We start from the raw sequence: 16,164 nt of genomic DNA, 5'->3' as shown, positions 1-16,164 counted from the left end.
ATTGCTACCATTGCTTGGGTTTAGAGACCATGAAAATGGAAACTAAATTTCTGTCTTATACACATAGGTCTATAATAGACAAATAATGTCTTATAGACAGTAGCATATGGTAGTCACACCACATGGATTATAATGCCCTTTAAGAAACTCAGCTTTTGGGGCTCCTGGATGGCTCGGTCGGTTAAGTGGCCGATTTCCGTTCGGGTCATGATCTCGCGGTCCGTGAGTTCGAGCCCCACGTTGGACTCTGTGCTGACCGCTCAGAGCCTGGAGCCTGTTTCGGATTCTGTGTCTCCCTCTCTCTCTGACCCTCCCCCGTTCATGCTCTGTCTCTCTCTGTCTCAAAAATAAATAAACGTTAAAAAAAAAATAAGGAACTCAGCTTTTGTATGGGAATCTCTGACCAGCATCCAGGTGGGCCTTCTTCCCAGTAAACTTGAACTAAGTGTCTACATCTTCACATCCTTAAAGATTGACTAGAAGAGTTGAGAGTATTATTTCCATGGATATTTATGGTGCTTATGACGTTTATGTAAAGCAGCTGTCTTGTTCCAAGCCACCTGTATATACTGCCGACATTGAAACGTGCAGCTATCTCGTTTTGACATTCTGGTCACCATGTCGTGGTAAAGATGACAGTCGTTTTCGTATGCACTGATTTTTTAAAGTCTTTATTCCAGAACAAAAAGCATGTTTTTGATGTTTCTTGCTTAACAAAAAATAAGCTTTGTGTTCAGTGGCCGTGTGGTTTGTATATTTACCCCTAGAAAATGCTGGACTATCTCAAGGAGAAGAAGGACGTGGGTTTCTTTCAGAGCCTTGCCGGCCTGATGCAGTCGTGCAGGTAAGCCCGCTCCTTCCTTGTTCTGGCTCTACCAAGTGGTTGTGTCTTTCAAGGTGTTTGTTTAACATTACTGACAGTAATTCTACACAGAATATTTTTTAGTGATTCAGTACACGTCAAAGTAGGACAATTGATGGTGCCTTCTTTCCTGCCTTGTTGTTAGGTGTTAGTATGCCGTAATTGCTAACTTACTCAGCGTTAGTAATGTCTTTAAATAGTCTTCCCTATTCTTAAATAGGGACCTTGGAGAATTAACGTATATGCTGCACACTTGAAAATGAGCAGTGTGTGCATTTTAAAAGAGAAAAAGGGAAATTCTAATTAGTTTTCTTTGAGAGCTTGTGGACCACTTCTCATTTTCCCTAAACAAATGATCCCTAACCTCATTTATGGTCATATTTTCTATTTTTTGCAGTATTTAAAATCACTCAGACAGCACCTGACAAAGGAATCTGACAGATAGTTAGTGTAATAAGCTATTCCTTCTGGGAAAACATGATTATTATAATTACATTTCAGTGTGTCTGCTAACATTACAATGTACTCCCAAAGTCGAAACCCGTTAATGCCTTCTGTTTGCCTCGCCCACGGATCATTTCATTGCAGGCCCTGGGGAGGGACTGGGCTGCTCCTGGGAAAATATGGTTGGTAGACATTGAATTGGGCTATGTCTTCAGGGTATGCTAATATTTGGTTCACATTTCATGATATAGAACTTGTACACATTTGCTGTCCTGAAGAAAGAAAATTTTCTCCTCCTCTAAGCATTTTTCTCCCTGCTATTGTAGCGTCCTCGACCTAAATGCATTTGAGCGGCAGAACAAAGCTGAAGGACTTGGAATGGTCACCGAAGAAGGATCAGGTATCAGTCACTTAAACTAAAAGGGTCACCTGTCCCCTCTCCCCCCCCTTTCCCGAGATGAGTCAGTTACCAATTATCTTTGCAAAACAGAGAGATGTAGGGTTATTTTTACATGGCCAAAATGCTTATGTGACTCATTTAAAAGTTCACAATCGGGCACTCACTCAAATCATGCCCAAAACCCAACTTTCCCAGTTGACCGTTAACTCCTTTTTTGTTCCAGACCTATTGTAATTGGCCTTTCCCCTAGTTGGTTAGTAGATCAAGATCCCTTACAAGAGAATCATCTGTGAAATTATAAAGCATATGGATGAACCAAATTAGAGGATATTGGACTTTTTTTTGGCCACTTTCGCAAACTGCCAAATCTTCAGATTCCTTGGTCTCCTTAGGAAAGTGACACTTTGAGATCCTCCGATGGACCACTATTCCGACAGTCTCCTCCCGTATAGCACAGATATCTTTGTATCTCATGCATCCCTATGTCTTCACAAGTCCAAATTTGATGAAAGAAATTAAGGAGTAATTCCTAATGTTAAAATAATTCTGACCACTTAATTTACATGCACACAAATATAATGACTCACATAATCTTAGACTTTTTTCTCTGTAAATAGATGTGTGTATAAACTAGAAAAATTAGTATATACTATAGTGAAAGCAGAAATAACTATTGCTGCACATTCGTTTTTAGTATTAGGAAAAAAAATCTTCAATATTTTTTGTCTCGATTTGTTTTTGTTCTTTTGTGTTTGACATTTTTTCAATTAATTTAGTTTCAATGAGGCCCTGTGTGTTGATCTGTTTTTGTTTGTTTGGTCTAGTTTGCAGTGGTCATATTATCAATGCATTAGTTTTGGCACATCGGATCTTTGATAAAACTAATCTTGTTGCAAAAACTAAATTTTTCTTTTTGCAAAAACTAAATTTTATCCTATCTGCCATTTGCAGCCTGCTTACCTTTCTGAAATATTTTAGAATTAACTAATCTCTCTTATTTCTGCATATTTTTGTTTTCACATTAGGTAAAAGGATTAGCTGCATATTTCTTACTGTTTTTTAAGAATTATCAATGATAGGGGCGCCTGGGTGGCACAGTTGGTTAAGCGTCCGACTTCGGCTCACGTCATGATCTCACGGTTCGTGAGTTCGAGCCCCATGTCGGGCTCTGTGCTGAAAACTCAGAGCCTGGAGCCTGCTTCAGATTCCTGCCTTCCTATGTCTGTCCCTCCCCCGCTTGCACTCTCTCTCTCTCTCTCTCTCTCTCTCAAAAGTAAAGAAACCCTGAAAAAAATTTAAAAAAAATTATCAGTTATACATATTCTAATGCTGCTGCTACACTACAGCTCCTGTGTGCTTTTATTTTCTTGTTGACATTTGAATGTATAGATTCCACCATCCAGAATTAGTCCTACAGTTACCTGTGTAAGCTACTTTTAAGAAAAAATTGCCAGCAGCACTGTAAACTTATTTAAATTTTCTGAAATGAATATCCAGCCAAATCTCTTGATGACTTAGGTTTATGTCACCAGTGAAAACACTGGCCCGAGGGCCCCATCCAGAGAGCTCAGAGCCCCTACAAATCTCAGAGCCCGTTACCTGCCTGCCTCTAGAGTCTCCAGGAAGCCTGGGCATCTCCCATTAGCTGTAAAGTGCCTAAAAGGGATGAATTCTCTGTTCAAAGTGGGACTTCCTGTCTCGGAGTTAGAAATCAGTTTCATTTTTCCCTGCAATTATTACCTGATGTTCCAGGGGCTCTGAACACAATTGCATTCATCATGCTTTGCCATTGTTCATATCCGCGCAGGAATAGTGGCTGTGCAAGGTTAGCTTTACAGGGTCTCCTACCCTTCGTCAACCAGCTACGGATTGGAATGACATTCGTGAGTCCCGAATCAGAAATAGCTGGGTGAGAATGACCATTCTGACGCGAGTTTTAGTCACATCTGTCAGTAGGAGGTTGATTTGATTTGTTTATTCTTTTTCAACACACACAAATAATTGCCCAAACTGATTAACACGTTTTCTATTGTATTTCCTTACAAACAGCAAGACAAAACCAACATCTCAACTTATTTTTTCCCCGTTTCCTTTTCTTTCACCTGTAAATGTACTGTCCTCCTTTCCTCAGCCATCACACATGAGCGTGGTAATTATTACAAATGATCTGCCTTTTATTTATTTGCTCCTTCATTTGTTATTAGCTTTGTGTACAGTCTTGACAGTGAAAGTTTTTTTGTGCATTGTTTTCCCTTTGGTAGACTGTTGAACGAATAGATGATTTAATTTCCATCATTATGCATCCTTTTATTTATAGAACTTATATACCAAGCTTTCCTTTTTCTCTCCATGAGGATGTTCAGTTGTGAACATATTAGACAAAAAGGGTCAAGAATTTAAGTTACGTTTTCGGATTTGTTTCGTTCTGTTTCGTTCGTTTAAAAAAAAATTCTGATGGACCCAGTGTTTGCAACTGTCGTGTAAACGAATGAACCATAGATGTGTGCAGTGGTCTCTCTGTGGCGTTTCTGTCTCGGACGTTCTGTGGCTTTATGGCTGCACCAATGGGTGCATGGGAAATCAGTGGTGATCCGGGGGCACTGTGTCCTGCTGAGTCTCCTCTTGGCCAGTGGGTTCTGCCAGTTCCCTTCCAATTACTGAGAGATCTGCAGAGTTTTTTTCTATTCCTTTGAAAACATCACACATTAGAAACCTTCCTAACGTAAAAACTGTGTTTTCATTCTTGAGACCCAATTTGAAGAAGCAGTAGCAAACTAATAACAAAGATGGCATTGGTAGTTCAAAGTAGTTTCTAAAAGACATTATAGGCAGTGGTAATAAAAGAGGGATGAGACTTTTGAGGAGTACCTGGAACGTCAGCACGGCTTTAGAGATTAAATTGTGCTTTCTCAGTACACACTCTTGCCTTAATCAAGACGCCTATTAGAACACACGACGGCAATTCATTCACTCTATGAATAATTATACTACCTCCCAGATTAAGAATACCTATAGCAACTCTATCTTTTGGCATATTTAAACAATTTCTGTGACATGCCCATTTTTTTACGGGTCTACAGAAGTCAAGAAAAGTTGGTACCCTCATAAAGAGAGGGAAAATCAATCATCCCTCTCAGAATTCATAGAGAAAGCTGAAAACTCCCCATCTGTTAGTGATGTTGTAGCTTTAAAGCCTGAGACCCATGCAGTATAATAAACTCAACACTGAGAAGACAATCTGATGAGTTAAATTTTCTGCATCCCAACCACCTGTCTCTAATAGGCTAAACCTCTTCCTGATGATGATAAAATGGCTGTAAATTATATAGCCATGGAAAATGTCTAACTTAAATGCAACTTTTTGAAACCTACAGCCACCAGTAAGGTATTGTCCCCAGTTTATAGGTATGGAGACTGAGGGGTGGAAAGGCTACAAGGTTTGTCCAGGATCACACAGTGAAGTGACAGGGTCAAGACTGAAATGCAGGCTCTCTGCCTCCCACTGTTACCAATTTCATGAGCCAATCCCTTAGCCCCATCTTTTAATACCTTCCGGGGGCTTATTTTATATTCACCATATCAGCTTAGGTGGTATTTTTTGCTTCTTATTGCTTTTTACTCTCTTTAAAGACACAAATCTCTTGCCAGTCTTTACATTCACTGTTGAAGTTTTAAAATCACTTTGGAACTTTTATGGTTTTATATGATATTCCTAAACCGGTATTGAGATACCATTAGGAAATATGTGCCTTTTTGTGGTTTGTATATAAGGATTTCATACAATTTAATATTAATTCCTGTTCCTACCATTGTTACTGCCATGAAAGTTTGCCAGTATTTCTGTCCCTCCTTAGTAAATTTCCCCCTTTCCTGCAAAAGCCTGGACTTCCCATTTGTTAAAAAAAAAACAAAAAACAAAAAACAATGCAGTTTTCTTTGGCAAGTGTGTTGTTAGACTTGTGATGTGTTCAATGTTGTCTTCTCTGCATAATTTTTTAATCACGTGTTTTCTTTTAACGTATAATGGAGTTCAAAACCAAAAACCTTATGAATATTTAAAATTTCATTCCATCCTTGGATTTTTTTTTTCTCAGAACCATTTAACCTCATTACTAAGTCATTATGAGCTTGAAAGTGCAATTTTTCTTCTTACCCACTTCTTGGAGTGTTGTAGAAGATACTTCATTTTATTTTTTGATCATTTTGTAGCAGCCCTGGACTTCATCAACAAGATGAAATTTTGAAGCTGATACAGTCCTCAGAATTTTTTTTTTTATTTTTTTTTGAACATTTTATATAAAACAACTAACATTTCACCTTTCTAAATTTCCATCTGCACTTGGTAACGCGCCGAATTGAGGTTCTTACTCGGGATATTTATACTGACCTCATCAAATTTGTATGAAAATGCAGCCAAAGAATTAATAGTTAATTAGTCAAAATGATAATTTACACAATCTCTAAGCATTGGCTATCCTAATTTTTTGTTAGTATTTTAGTGCTTAATTGTTTACTGTCTATCTCCCACCCCAGATTTGCAAAGTCTGACTCAAGTGTAGTTCAGCTTAGCTCTCAGTTCTGACTACACTGCTCTGCCATTCCTCTGGATCAACCTTCTTTTTGAGGAAAGCATGTGGTACTAGTTCATGGCACGAAATAAATTTTCCTAACATCCTTGTACAGTTTTTAAACATTGAAGCACTAATTGCAATTTGAGTGGCTACTATGTGCTAGACCTTGTCCTAGGCATTGGCGTTCTTTACGGACTCAGTGTTATGTAGATAGACTTGTAAACGAATAACTTCAGAACCCATGAGCTATGTGTTATGAGTGAACTGAGTTGAAGTACTTGTCTGCCAGGCTGATGGGTTAAGTTTCACAACAGAAGTAACATATGGCCTGAAGTAGGCGTTTACCTGGTAGATGAGAAAGGCGTTGGATGTGCCAATGAAAGGGAACCGCATGTGCAAAGCTTAAGGTACAAAGCATGACGAAGAACATTACTGACCTAGGGTGGTTGAAGAGACATGAACAGACTAGAGGCTGGAAAGATAGTTGGTGGGAGGCCGTAAAAGGCCTTTTGTGCCATGCCAGAGAATTCATACTTTCTTTCTGAGGCCATGAAGAGCCACTACGTAAGTAACACTTCAGTCGTGTTGTGTGTTGTGTGATGGTATACCTGGCATTAAGTCCTAACATACATTGTTCAAGCCAGTAACATTAAAGCGAACAGATTTCTCATTTCTCAGTAATGCTAGTATGCTAACTAAACACTGAGTCCTCTAACATTAGCAGCATGATTTCCTTCATGGAAGTTGGGGAGCTCTGTGGTTATATCTGATGATAGATTGAGGGGATTTTGAGAGTAGATTTTTCTCAACTGCTGTTAAAGGAGTCCATCTTTTTGTTGGGAGTGTTTTATGATTGGATTGCTGGCAACTGTCGTTGTAGGCAACAGTGTTTAAGATGGGCATTGCAGCCTGAAGGGAGGGAGATCAGTTAGGATGTTGGTTAATGGAATGGATAAAGAACAGTAAGGATTTCAGTTAGAGTAATGGGAGCTCAAAGGCATTAAGACGTTATAAGAGAAATAATCTGAGGATCACATTTGAAAGCAAAGGTATGTTTCCCTCCATAACTAACATGTGCTTTAATTCTGTTATCCATGGGACATACCTAATTTATTTCACACAGTGGTCATTTTTATTGTCTTGGGATCTGAAATAGGAATGCATTTTATGCACTCATGTCACATTGAGTACATGGAATATGTAGATTATTTATCACACCCCACAGCCCATTGAAAGTCTTTATTTTAGGAACCTAGGTCTTTTGAACCTGTGCCTTCCTATCATTGAAAATTCACTTTTATTCCTATTGTGCTTTGCATGTTTCAAAGCAAATGTACTTGTCTGAGCCAATTTTATTCTCCCAACAACCCTTTGAAAGTAAGGGGGTGAGGAGATCGTTAATTCCCATATCAAAGTGATGCAACAAAGCCTCAGAAAGGTGAATTGACTTTCCCAAAGCCACATATCTAGAAAATGGTTTTCTTTGGGTTCTAAAATTGATAAAAAAACAAGTAGGAGTTCACAGTTTAACTAACATATAGTACATGGAGTCGGAGGTTGTTAGCCAAAGATCTGATCAGTTACTGATGTGAACTTTGTGATCCAGAAAGACCATTTGGTATTGAAATGACCTTTTTATTGCCTATCTTTTCCATTAGACTATGAACTTCTTTGAGTTAAGGCTTGTGTCCATTAGTCATAATTATATGCCCAGGATCTCACAAGGTGCCTTCCATGTAGGAGACACTTAATGAATGTTCATCAAAGTTTATTGGACTCAAATTCTTTACTAGTAAATGGCTATAGGACCTCAGTCAAGCTACTTAATTTCTCAGTTGTATCCCACAAAATGGGATTCATGTCACCTGATTCATAGGATTATTATAAACCTAAAATGAAATGATAAGAAAATATATCTAGCACAATGTCTAGCACACTGTAGTCACTGACTAAATGTTAATTTTGAATCCATTTTAAAAATTGTATCCGTTGTTGGTTGAATAGTAGTATAATTTAAGTGGCCACTTAAACCATTTAAGCAGTGACATTAAAATTACCCACATGGAACCAAATACCTGACTTTTCACTATTTAAAAATATTTTTAGCCTTAATCTTTCAGTTTTGCCATTATACAAAATAGGTATTTGAGTCCTCTAAAGATCACTGAGCAGAACTATTTCTTCCACGGCAGGGGCAGGGGGAAAACACTCTTGAGTTCCATATAACAAGCTTTTGTAGGGAGTTCTTTGATGCAACCAGTGTTAACATTTCATGCCACTCATCCTTTTAGCTTTCCATTACTGGGGATATTGCCATGAAAAGACATTACAACAAAGAGGATCTTAGTCTTCTGATCTATGTGTCCTAAATCAATTGTTTCTATATATCTACTCGGCATTTCACTTATTGCCTTCATTTTATCAACAATTATTGATAATTTTTAGCAAGTAATAACAATTAAACCAAGCGTTGTCTCAAGATAAGGTTGTAGATGTCGAGCTAAGACCATGGGTGTTTTAGGTAGTCAATAAAAACAAACACTTAAGCAAACATTATATACTTTTTAATGCCAATTGTGAGTAGAACAGTGGCCTTTAAAAGTGTCTTAACTTGATTAGATTTTTAAAATAGGAATTGATTTTACTGGTACCTTGCACAAATAAGGTGTAATATTATTTCCAAGTGAAATGGAGGTTTTGGAGACTCTTTTGGTCCCTTAAAATTAAGATGGCTTTTTGGAAATAGAAACACTTTTAGTAAATATGTTCAAATGACTGTATTCATCACGTAGGCATGTTGTTCCCATGTTTATTTAGTGGTGTTACCACTGCTACTGATAATGTTGACCTCTCCACAATATCTAAAAATGGTCACATGAATTATGAAGAGCTAGTGAGGTAGACAGTGCCCATGTTCCCCTCGTTTTATGGATGAGAAAACTAAGGCACGAAGAACTGTCTCATCAGCAGCAGCAATATTGAAACAACTCTCCCTATATTACAGTATTAGAAATCATTAGCCCCTTATAATTAAAAATGAAACCCAAGGAATGTCCTTTACAGTATTATTTGACCGTCATGCAGCTATTACAAATAGTAATTTTAAGAACATCAGAGCACTTTCAACTACATTTTACTCCATTTCGTTGTTATTAATCTTAGTTTCCATCTTGCAATGGAATGTCTTTTGCGTACATCACAAAATAGACCGTGCATCCTGTGCCTTCTGCAGACATAAAGCCACCACCCATCTCTGTTACTGTACCACTTACATGCAGCATGGGGAATGGCAGCATTTTAATCAGATAGTAACGTGTTCGTTCAGCAATAGCACCCCAGTTTATACCTCGTTGTCACCTGATGGTAAAGGAAGGCTTGACCCGCCCCTTCCCACGCTCCTCCCCTATTGTTCTGCTGTGTGCAGCGTGTCCTTTTGTAAGTAAAGTTACTTGTATGTGTTTTGGTATACAGTCGAGAAAATACCGTGCATGCCGACAGTAAATCCTTACGTTATAAATCAGTGTGCATTGCGCAGGGCATTTTCAGGAACACAGGTAGACTGTATGATATTTATTTCCTTGTTAACTTTTCTGAATACTTTCTATCAAGGGTTACTTATTCCATATGGAGTATGTGAACATTGAAAGTACATGGTTTATTGATTCGGTTTTCTAGAGAAAAGCATTTTAGATGGGCTCGCAAGGAAAGAATCAGGAAGACTGTGTAACTCATAATATTATGTTTTAAATATCATTTTAAAGACTCGTCTGATTCAAACAGTTCATGGAAAGATACTAAGTATCATAAGTGAAGAGTTTGGTTTATTAGCCTAGACTCTTCTCCCTTTCTTTCCTATCCCGTCATGAACGGAGACACTGAGGAATGGGCTTATCAGCCACGTACTGAGAGTCAAAGCAATGTGCACTTAAACTTGAATTTGCCACACAACTGATCTATATGCATGGTGATTTTAGTTTGGTCACCAAATATCATATCTTGCAGGGAAACCAGTACAGTGATTTTATGTACTTTTTTTAATGTTTATATTAGTTTTCAAAATGGTTTTGCTTCCTAACCCTCCCATTATATGAAGCCTCTCACTTTGAAAGTCACAGACTGCAGACTGGTAAGTCCATCAGCTCTCTGTCATAATCATTCATAATTTTAGTTAAAGTAAACACATGGTCATTGCATAGTTTTCTTTCTCGGCCCAAAGTATTTCCAGTCTGAAAAGTTATTATCATTTTTTTTAAATACATAAGTACATTCATTCACTTGCCAAACGACATTTTTGTGTCATTTTGATTTCTAAGCAACAAATTTAGATTCCAGAACATACAGTCATAACGTTGACAATTTTTCCACTGGCACTCTATGCTTTCAAAATCAACTTTCATTTGTGTGGTGCTGTTTTTTCGTTTGTTTCTTTCTTTGTGTTTTTGCTTTCCAAGTAACTTATGACCAAGATACATTTTGATTAAAATGTAGGTAAAATATCTGAACCCTTTTCTGAGGTGCTTACCCCACAAATATATTAGTTTTTAATGATTCTGAGTAACTTCTATGGCTATGAGATAACCTTCTTTTCACCTTTTGGTTGGAGTGACTCATACAGCATGAGCCACCAAAGTCTTTCATTTGGTTTGATATGTAGAATTAGGTCTGTTTGCTAGTTCTGTCTCCTCTGAAAGTAAAGTCCCAACCAGTGGCATGTCTGTATCACATTTCTGAAGTCTTTACTTTTTTAAATCCCTTAGGCAAGCTAACGAGATAGTTAATTGAAATGAATCAAACATTTTCTAGTCATTTACAATTTTCACAAGATCCTTTAATTATTCATTAAATAGAAGAAGCTCTCGGTCCTGTTTTATATATGCAATGAATGCCTTTGCATTGAAATAATTGGTGGTTCTCTGGGAGCAAAGTAGATTTCACCTTGGCATTTGTAAGAGATGTGGACATCATTCCTATACACACCTTACAAAAAAACAAACAAAAAAACAAAAACCAAAAAAAGGAAGTTTAAATCTTCAGGTTGTTTCTAAAATGTTGCCAAACCCATGCTGCTACTTTTAACAGAGAGAAATATGAGTTTTAAGATTCAAATGTTCTTTTCTGACAAAGAAAAAGTGCATCTATCTGCCAAGCGCATGATCGTACGAGCTTCAGATAGACGAGTGGCTATGATTTGTGACTGTTTTTGGTTCAGAACGATGCTAGATCAACACGCAAGTTTTCTGGAGGTGGGAAAAGAGAGGGCGGGACCAGCGAGGATAGTTGATCATGTCTGATCTCTGGATTTTCTGCAGGAGAAAAGGTTCTCCAAGATGACGAGTTCACGTGTGACCTCTTCCGTTTCCTCCAGCTGCTTTGTGAGGGACACAACTCAGGTTCGTGAGACCCCAGACTCTATGACGGTACCAAGGAGGAAGTAGTTTGAAGCCAGTAGTGACAGGGGCCCGCTCATTCCAATTACGCCTTGTCCCTGAGTCCACAGACATTCTAGAGTATTCCTCCGTATGCTGAGTATACACTGTGATATTTTATGCATTGCATCCCTACTCTCAAAGTCCTTTGCTGGCCGCACCACTTAATTCCTAACACTTGTTTTTCTGTTAAATCAGGTGAAAAAAGATACGAGGTCTACAGAGAGCTGTATGGGTTTATTCCTTCCTACCCCTTCTCTTTAACTGGGGAATCAACTTCATAGTATCACTTAGCATAACATATTTCCCTTTGTTGTTTATATAACAAGCTCTCTCCCAGACTTGTGCATCTGTGAAGGTAGGAACTGTATCTTAATTTTATCTTTGTTTACCCAGCACTCAGGAACAAATGATTACTGAATGCGTAGTTCAATTACTCTTTCCTAAACGGCGAAACTCCTTCCGGAGATGCCCATGGCTGTAGGGCTAGCAATCAGGAAACAGACGTCAGCAACCACTTAGACAGAAATTGGAAATTGGTACTCTCTGAAGCACCGAGATGTTTTGGGGGTGCTCCCTTGAAGCACTACTCTTAGCCACAGCAATTTTGCCGGAGGCCTCAGTTGCTTTTGGAGTTACTCGGATAACTCATTCAAAACTTTTGACTCAGCTTTAGTAACTCCTTTTGATCTTCCATAGATTTTCAAAATTATCTGAGAACTCAGACTGGCAATAACACAACTGTCAACATCATCATCTCTACCGTAGACTACCTACTCAGAGTCCAGGTATGTCGGCTTCTCTTAGTGACGAGTGAAGGGGGTTGGTGAGTGGATGTGATGTGGTGGAGCTATTAAACCGACATGTTTTAATGCGTCGTGATTGTTGGCCAAACAGAATTTTTTGAGATCTTTTGTCTTTGATCACAGTCTTTCACCAAGTTTTAGGGGGGACCTGCCTCTGTTGTCTTTGCCTCCGATCCTGACTCCTACTTTGCTCATGATTTTCTTTCTGTAAGTGGGAATTTCTTTTCCCCCTTATGTTTTTTAGCTTGATGGCACTTTATTTTTTTTTTATTTATTTTTTTTAATTTTTTTTTTTTTAATTTTTTTTTTCAACATTTATTTATTTTTGGGACAGAGAGAGACAGAGCATGAATGGCGGAGGGGCAGAGAGAGAGGGAGACACAGAATCTGAAACAGGCTCCAGGCTCTGAGCCATCAGCCCAGAGCCTGACGCGGGGCTCGAACTCACGGACCGCGAGATCGTGACCTGGCTGAAGTCGGACACTCAACCGACTGCGCCACCCAGGCGCCCCTTTAATTTTTTTTTTTTAATGTTTATTTCGTTTTGACAGAGAGAGAGACAGAGCATGAGCAGGGGAGGGGCAGAGAGAGAGGGAGACGCAGAATCCGAAGAAGGCTCTGAGCTGTCAGCACAGAGCCCGACGCGGGGCTCGAACTCACGGACTGCGAGATCATGACCTGAGCCGAAGTCGGACGCTCAACCGACTGAGCCACCCAGGCGCCCCTAGCTTGATGGCCCTTTAAATTCATGTCGTTTTGGAAAGTACTTACGTACTCCGCTCCTTCTTCTAAAGTTGATAGAGAAATTAGGAAGAATATTTGAAATATTTTTAGGAGTGCGAAAGAAAGGCTTTCAAAGTACCCACAGTGTACTTACATTTGACAGGTAGTTCTTTTTAGCTGTCCCAATACTTGAATTAATTTTAAAATCCAGCTTAACACTCCATCAGGTAAAAATCTCTGTGATATTGTAGTCATCTTTCACACATTGGTGAAACTGAATCTGAAGGTGTAGGCCTACCTAGGTAAGGAGAGCTCTGTACAATTTTTATTTCCCTCATCTTATTTATAAGAGTAACCAGATAGAGTACTTTAAAACCTACATGTTCAAACTTACAGTTTTTCCCTTAATCTTTTGAGTATGTAAAAGCACAACCCTTTTTTTTTTTTAACTGAGAGCTTCCATTTTTGAAGCAAATACAAGAAATATTGCTGAAAACATATTTGTGATTTTTAAAATCATGTCTTGAAATCCAGATGCAATTTACATGCTAGACTAAATTGTGTTATTCCCGGGGCCTTTGGTGGCTCAGTCAGTTAAGCGTCTGACTTTGGCTCAGGTCGTGATCTCATGGTTGTGAGTTTGAGCCCCACATCAGGCTTTATGCTGTCAGCGCAGAGCCTGCTTCGGATCCTCTGTCCGCCACTCTCTCTGCTCCTCCCATCCGTACTGGTTCTCAGAATAAAATAAATAAACTAAAAAAAAAAATAAGTTTTATTATTCCTTTAGCCAACTAAAATTCCTTCCAAATGTAAGTTATTATTGAAAACATCCCGTTCAGAAAGATTGATCTTGTTTAAGGGCGCCTAGGCGGTTCAGTTGGTTAAGCATCTGACTTCAGCTCAGGTCATGGTCCCATGGTTCAAGAGTTTGAGCCCCGTATCAGGTTCTGGGCTGACAGTTCAGAGCCTGCAGCCTGCTTTGGATTCTGTGTCTCCCTCTCTCTCTCTGTCCTTCACCTGCTCATGCTCTGCCTTTCTGTCTCTCTGTCTCTTTCTCAAAAATAAACATTAAAAAAATTTTAAAAAAAGAAGATTGATCTTGTTTAAATGTTTATTTATATCTGTCGTATCTGTGTTTATAAGTAGTCCAACCAGTTTCTTGAGGGGCATTTATAAGAGCGAGGAACATTTTGGAGTTCTCATGAGGAAACGTTAGTGAACTTTGTTGGAAAAAAAGGAGGTCAGATGTCTGTAACCCCAAAAACATCCAGGACTTGTCTAATGTTTGTACTTACATAAAATTACATAAAATTAATTTTGCTTTGCTCAGTAGATAAATACGCATTAATCTTATGACTCCTTATGTCTGTGAAATTCAAAGTCATCAAAGACAGAGAGTCATTATTTCAAGCTAAGTTTTCTGCTTTTTATCTCTAGTTGTTATCTCTGCCTCGGGAAGACACTGCCACATTTTCTGTTTAGGAAAATCATTGAGAATAGTATTTACTTCACAGATATTTTTGTTTGCTTCCAAATCTTGTTATTTAAAATGATTTCCTATTCTAGATTTCAAAGCCAGGCAGGTCAGTGGTAGCTTTAGAATGTGTCTTAATCCTATCATCCCTCTTTTGCAGGAATCCATTAGTGATTTCTATTGGTATTACTCTGGGAAAGATGTTATTGATGAACAAGGACAACGGAATTTCTCCAAAGCAATTCAAGTAGCAAAACAAGTCTTTAACACGCTCACAGAGTATATTCAGGTAAACATTTAAATATTTCTGCTGTTTCAAGAAAAAAAAGAGTCAACTTGTTACCATTAAATTCCATGGAGAAATGCAATATGCCAATTTTCCTGCCGTCATTCACATTCGCTATTGACCTTTCACATAGATTCTTAACCAATGACAATTAAATATCAGGTTGGGGTGTGAATTTATATGGCATGAACTTGCCTTACCATTCGGCAGATTGAGTTATTATTAACTCCTTTCAGGGGTGAACCAGGATGGGGACTCTGTGGTATCTCTAGGGCCTGGTGTATATTAAGCACTCAATAAATATTAAAGAAGGGAGGGAGAAAGGACAGAGCAATAAACTACTCTTTATTGTATTCCAACAAAAATGAGGAAGGACTTTCATAGAAACCTTATATAAAAGAGAATGTGTTTAAGACTTCACTATGGAAGGAGTCCAAATGTCCATCATCAAACAAATGGATAAAGAAGATGTGTTATATATCAAATATACTACTCCATAATGAAAAAGAATGAAATCTCACCATTTGCAACAATATGGATGGAACTAGAGGGTATTATGCTAAGTGAAATAAGTCAGAGAAAGATAAATATCATATGATTTCGCTCATATGTGGAATTTGAGAAAAACAACAGGTAAACATAGGGGAAGGGAAGGAAAAATAAGGTAAAAACAGAGAGGGAGACAAACCATAAAAGACTCTTAAATACAGAGAACAAACTGAGGGTTGCTGGAGGGGGACAGTATGTGGGGGAAAGGGTTAAATGGGTGACAGACATTAAGGGGGGCACTTTTCGGGATGAGCGCTGGTGTCCTATGTAAGAGATGAATCACTGGGTTCTACTGTTAGCATACTGTACGTTAACTAACTTGAATTTAGAAAAAAAGAAAAAAGAAAAAAAATTTAAAAACAAACCATTCAAAAAAGCCAACAGCTTCATTTTAGTACATATGTATGTGTGTGTGAAGGCACATACACACACATACATATAAAATCATATAATAATGTATGTTACAGGTAGAACTCCAATAACCATGAAGAAAATACCTTTTTTGGGGGGCACCTGGGTGGCTCAGTCGGCTGAGCATCCGGCTTTGGCTCAGGTCATGATCTCACAGTTTTGTGGGTTCGAGCCTCGCGTCAGGCTCTGTGCTGACAGCTCGGAGCCTGGAG

General features: G+C 38.4%; 1 protein-coding gene across 13 annotated transcripts in view; it reads left to right on the top strand.

Moving 5' to 3' along the window:
- RYR2 (ryanodine receptor 2) overlaps positions 1-16,164 on the top strand; it is a 768,472-nt gene that overhangs the window by 692,838 nt on the left and 59,470 nt on the right. For 6 of the 13 annotated variants that reach the window (XM_040464892.1, XM_040464900.1, XM_040464894.1 and 3 more), the window contains 6 exons: positions 768-844; positions 1,633-1,706; positions 10,371-10,403; positions 11,587-11,667; positions 12,403-12,491; positions 14,867-14,995. In XM_040464892.1, the coding sequence (XP_040320826.1) occupies positions 768-844; positions 1,633-1,706; positions 10,371-10,403; positions 11,587-11,667; positions 12,403-12,491; positions 14,867-14,995 (483 nt within the window). Of the gene's footprint in view, positions 1-767; positions 845-1,632; positions 1,707-3,837; positions 3,856-10,370; positions 10,404-11,586; positions 11,668-12,402; positions 12,492-14,866; positions 14,996-16,164 lie in introns of all 13 variants that reach the window. The other 7 variants (XM_040464903.1, XM_040464902.1, XM_040464898.1 and 4 more) reach the window with 2 other exon arrangements.

The sequence above is a fragment of the Herpailurus yagouaroundi genome, unplaced genomic scaffold, assembly GCF_014898765.1.
Source record: "Herpailurus yagouaroundi ecotype Mexico unplaced genomic scaffold, PumYag 530, whole genome shotgun sequence".
In the NCBI taxonomy this organism is placed as follows: Eukaryota; Metazoa; Chordata; class Mammalia; order Carnivora; family Felidae; genus Herpailurus; species Herpailurus yagouaroundi.
This window is presented reverse-complemented; position numbering and strand designations above follow the sequence as displayed.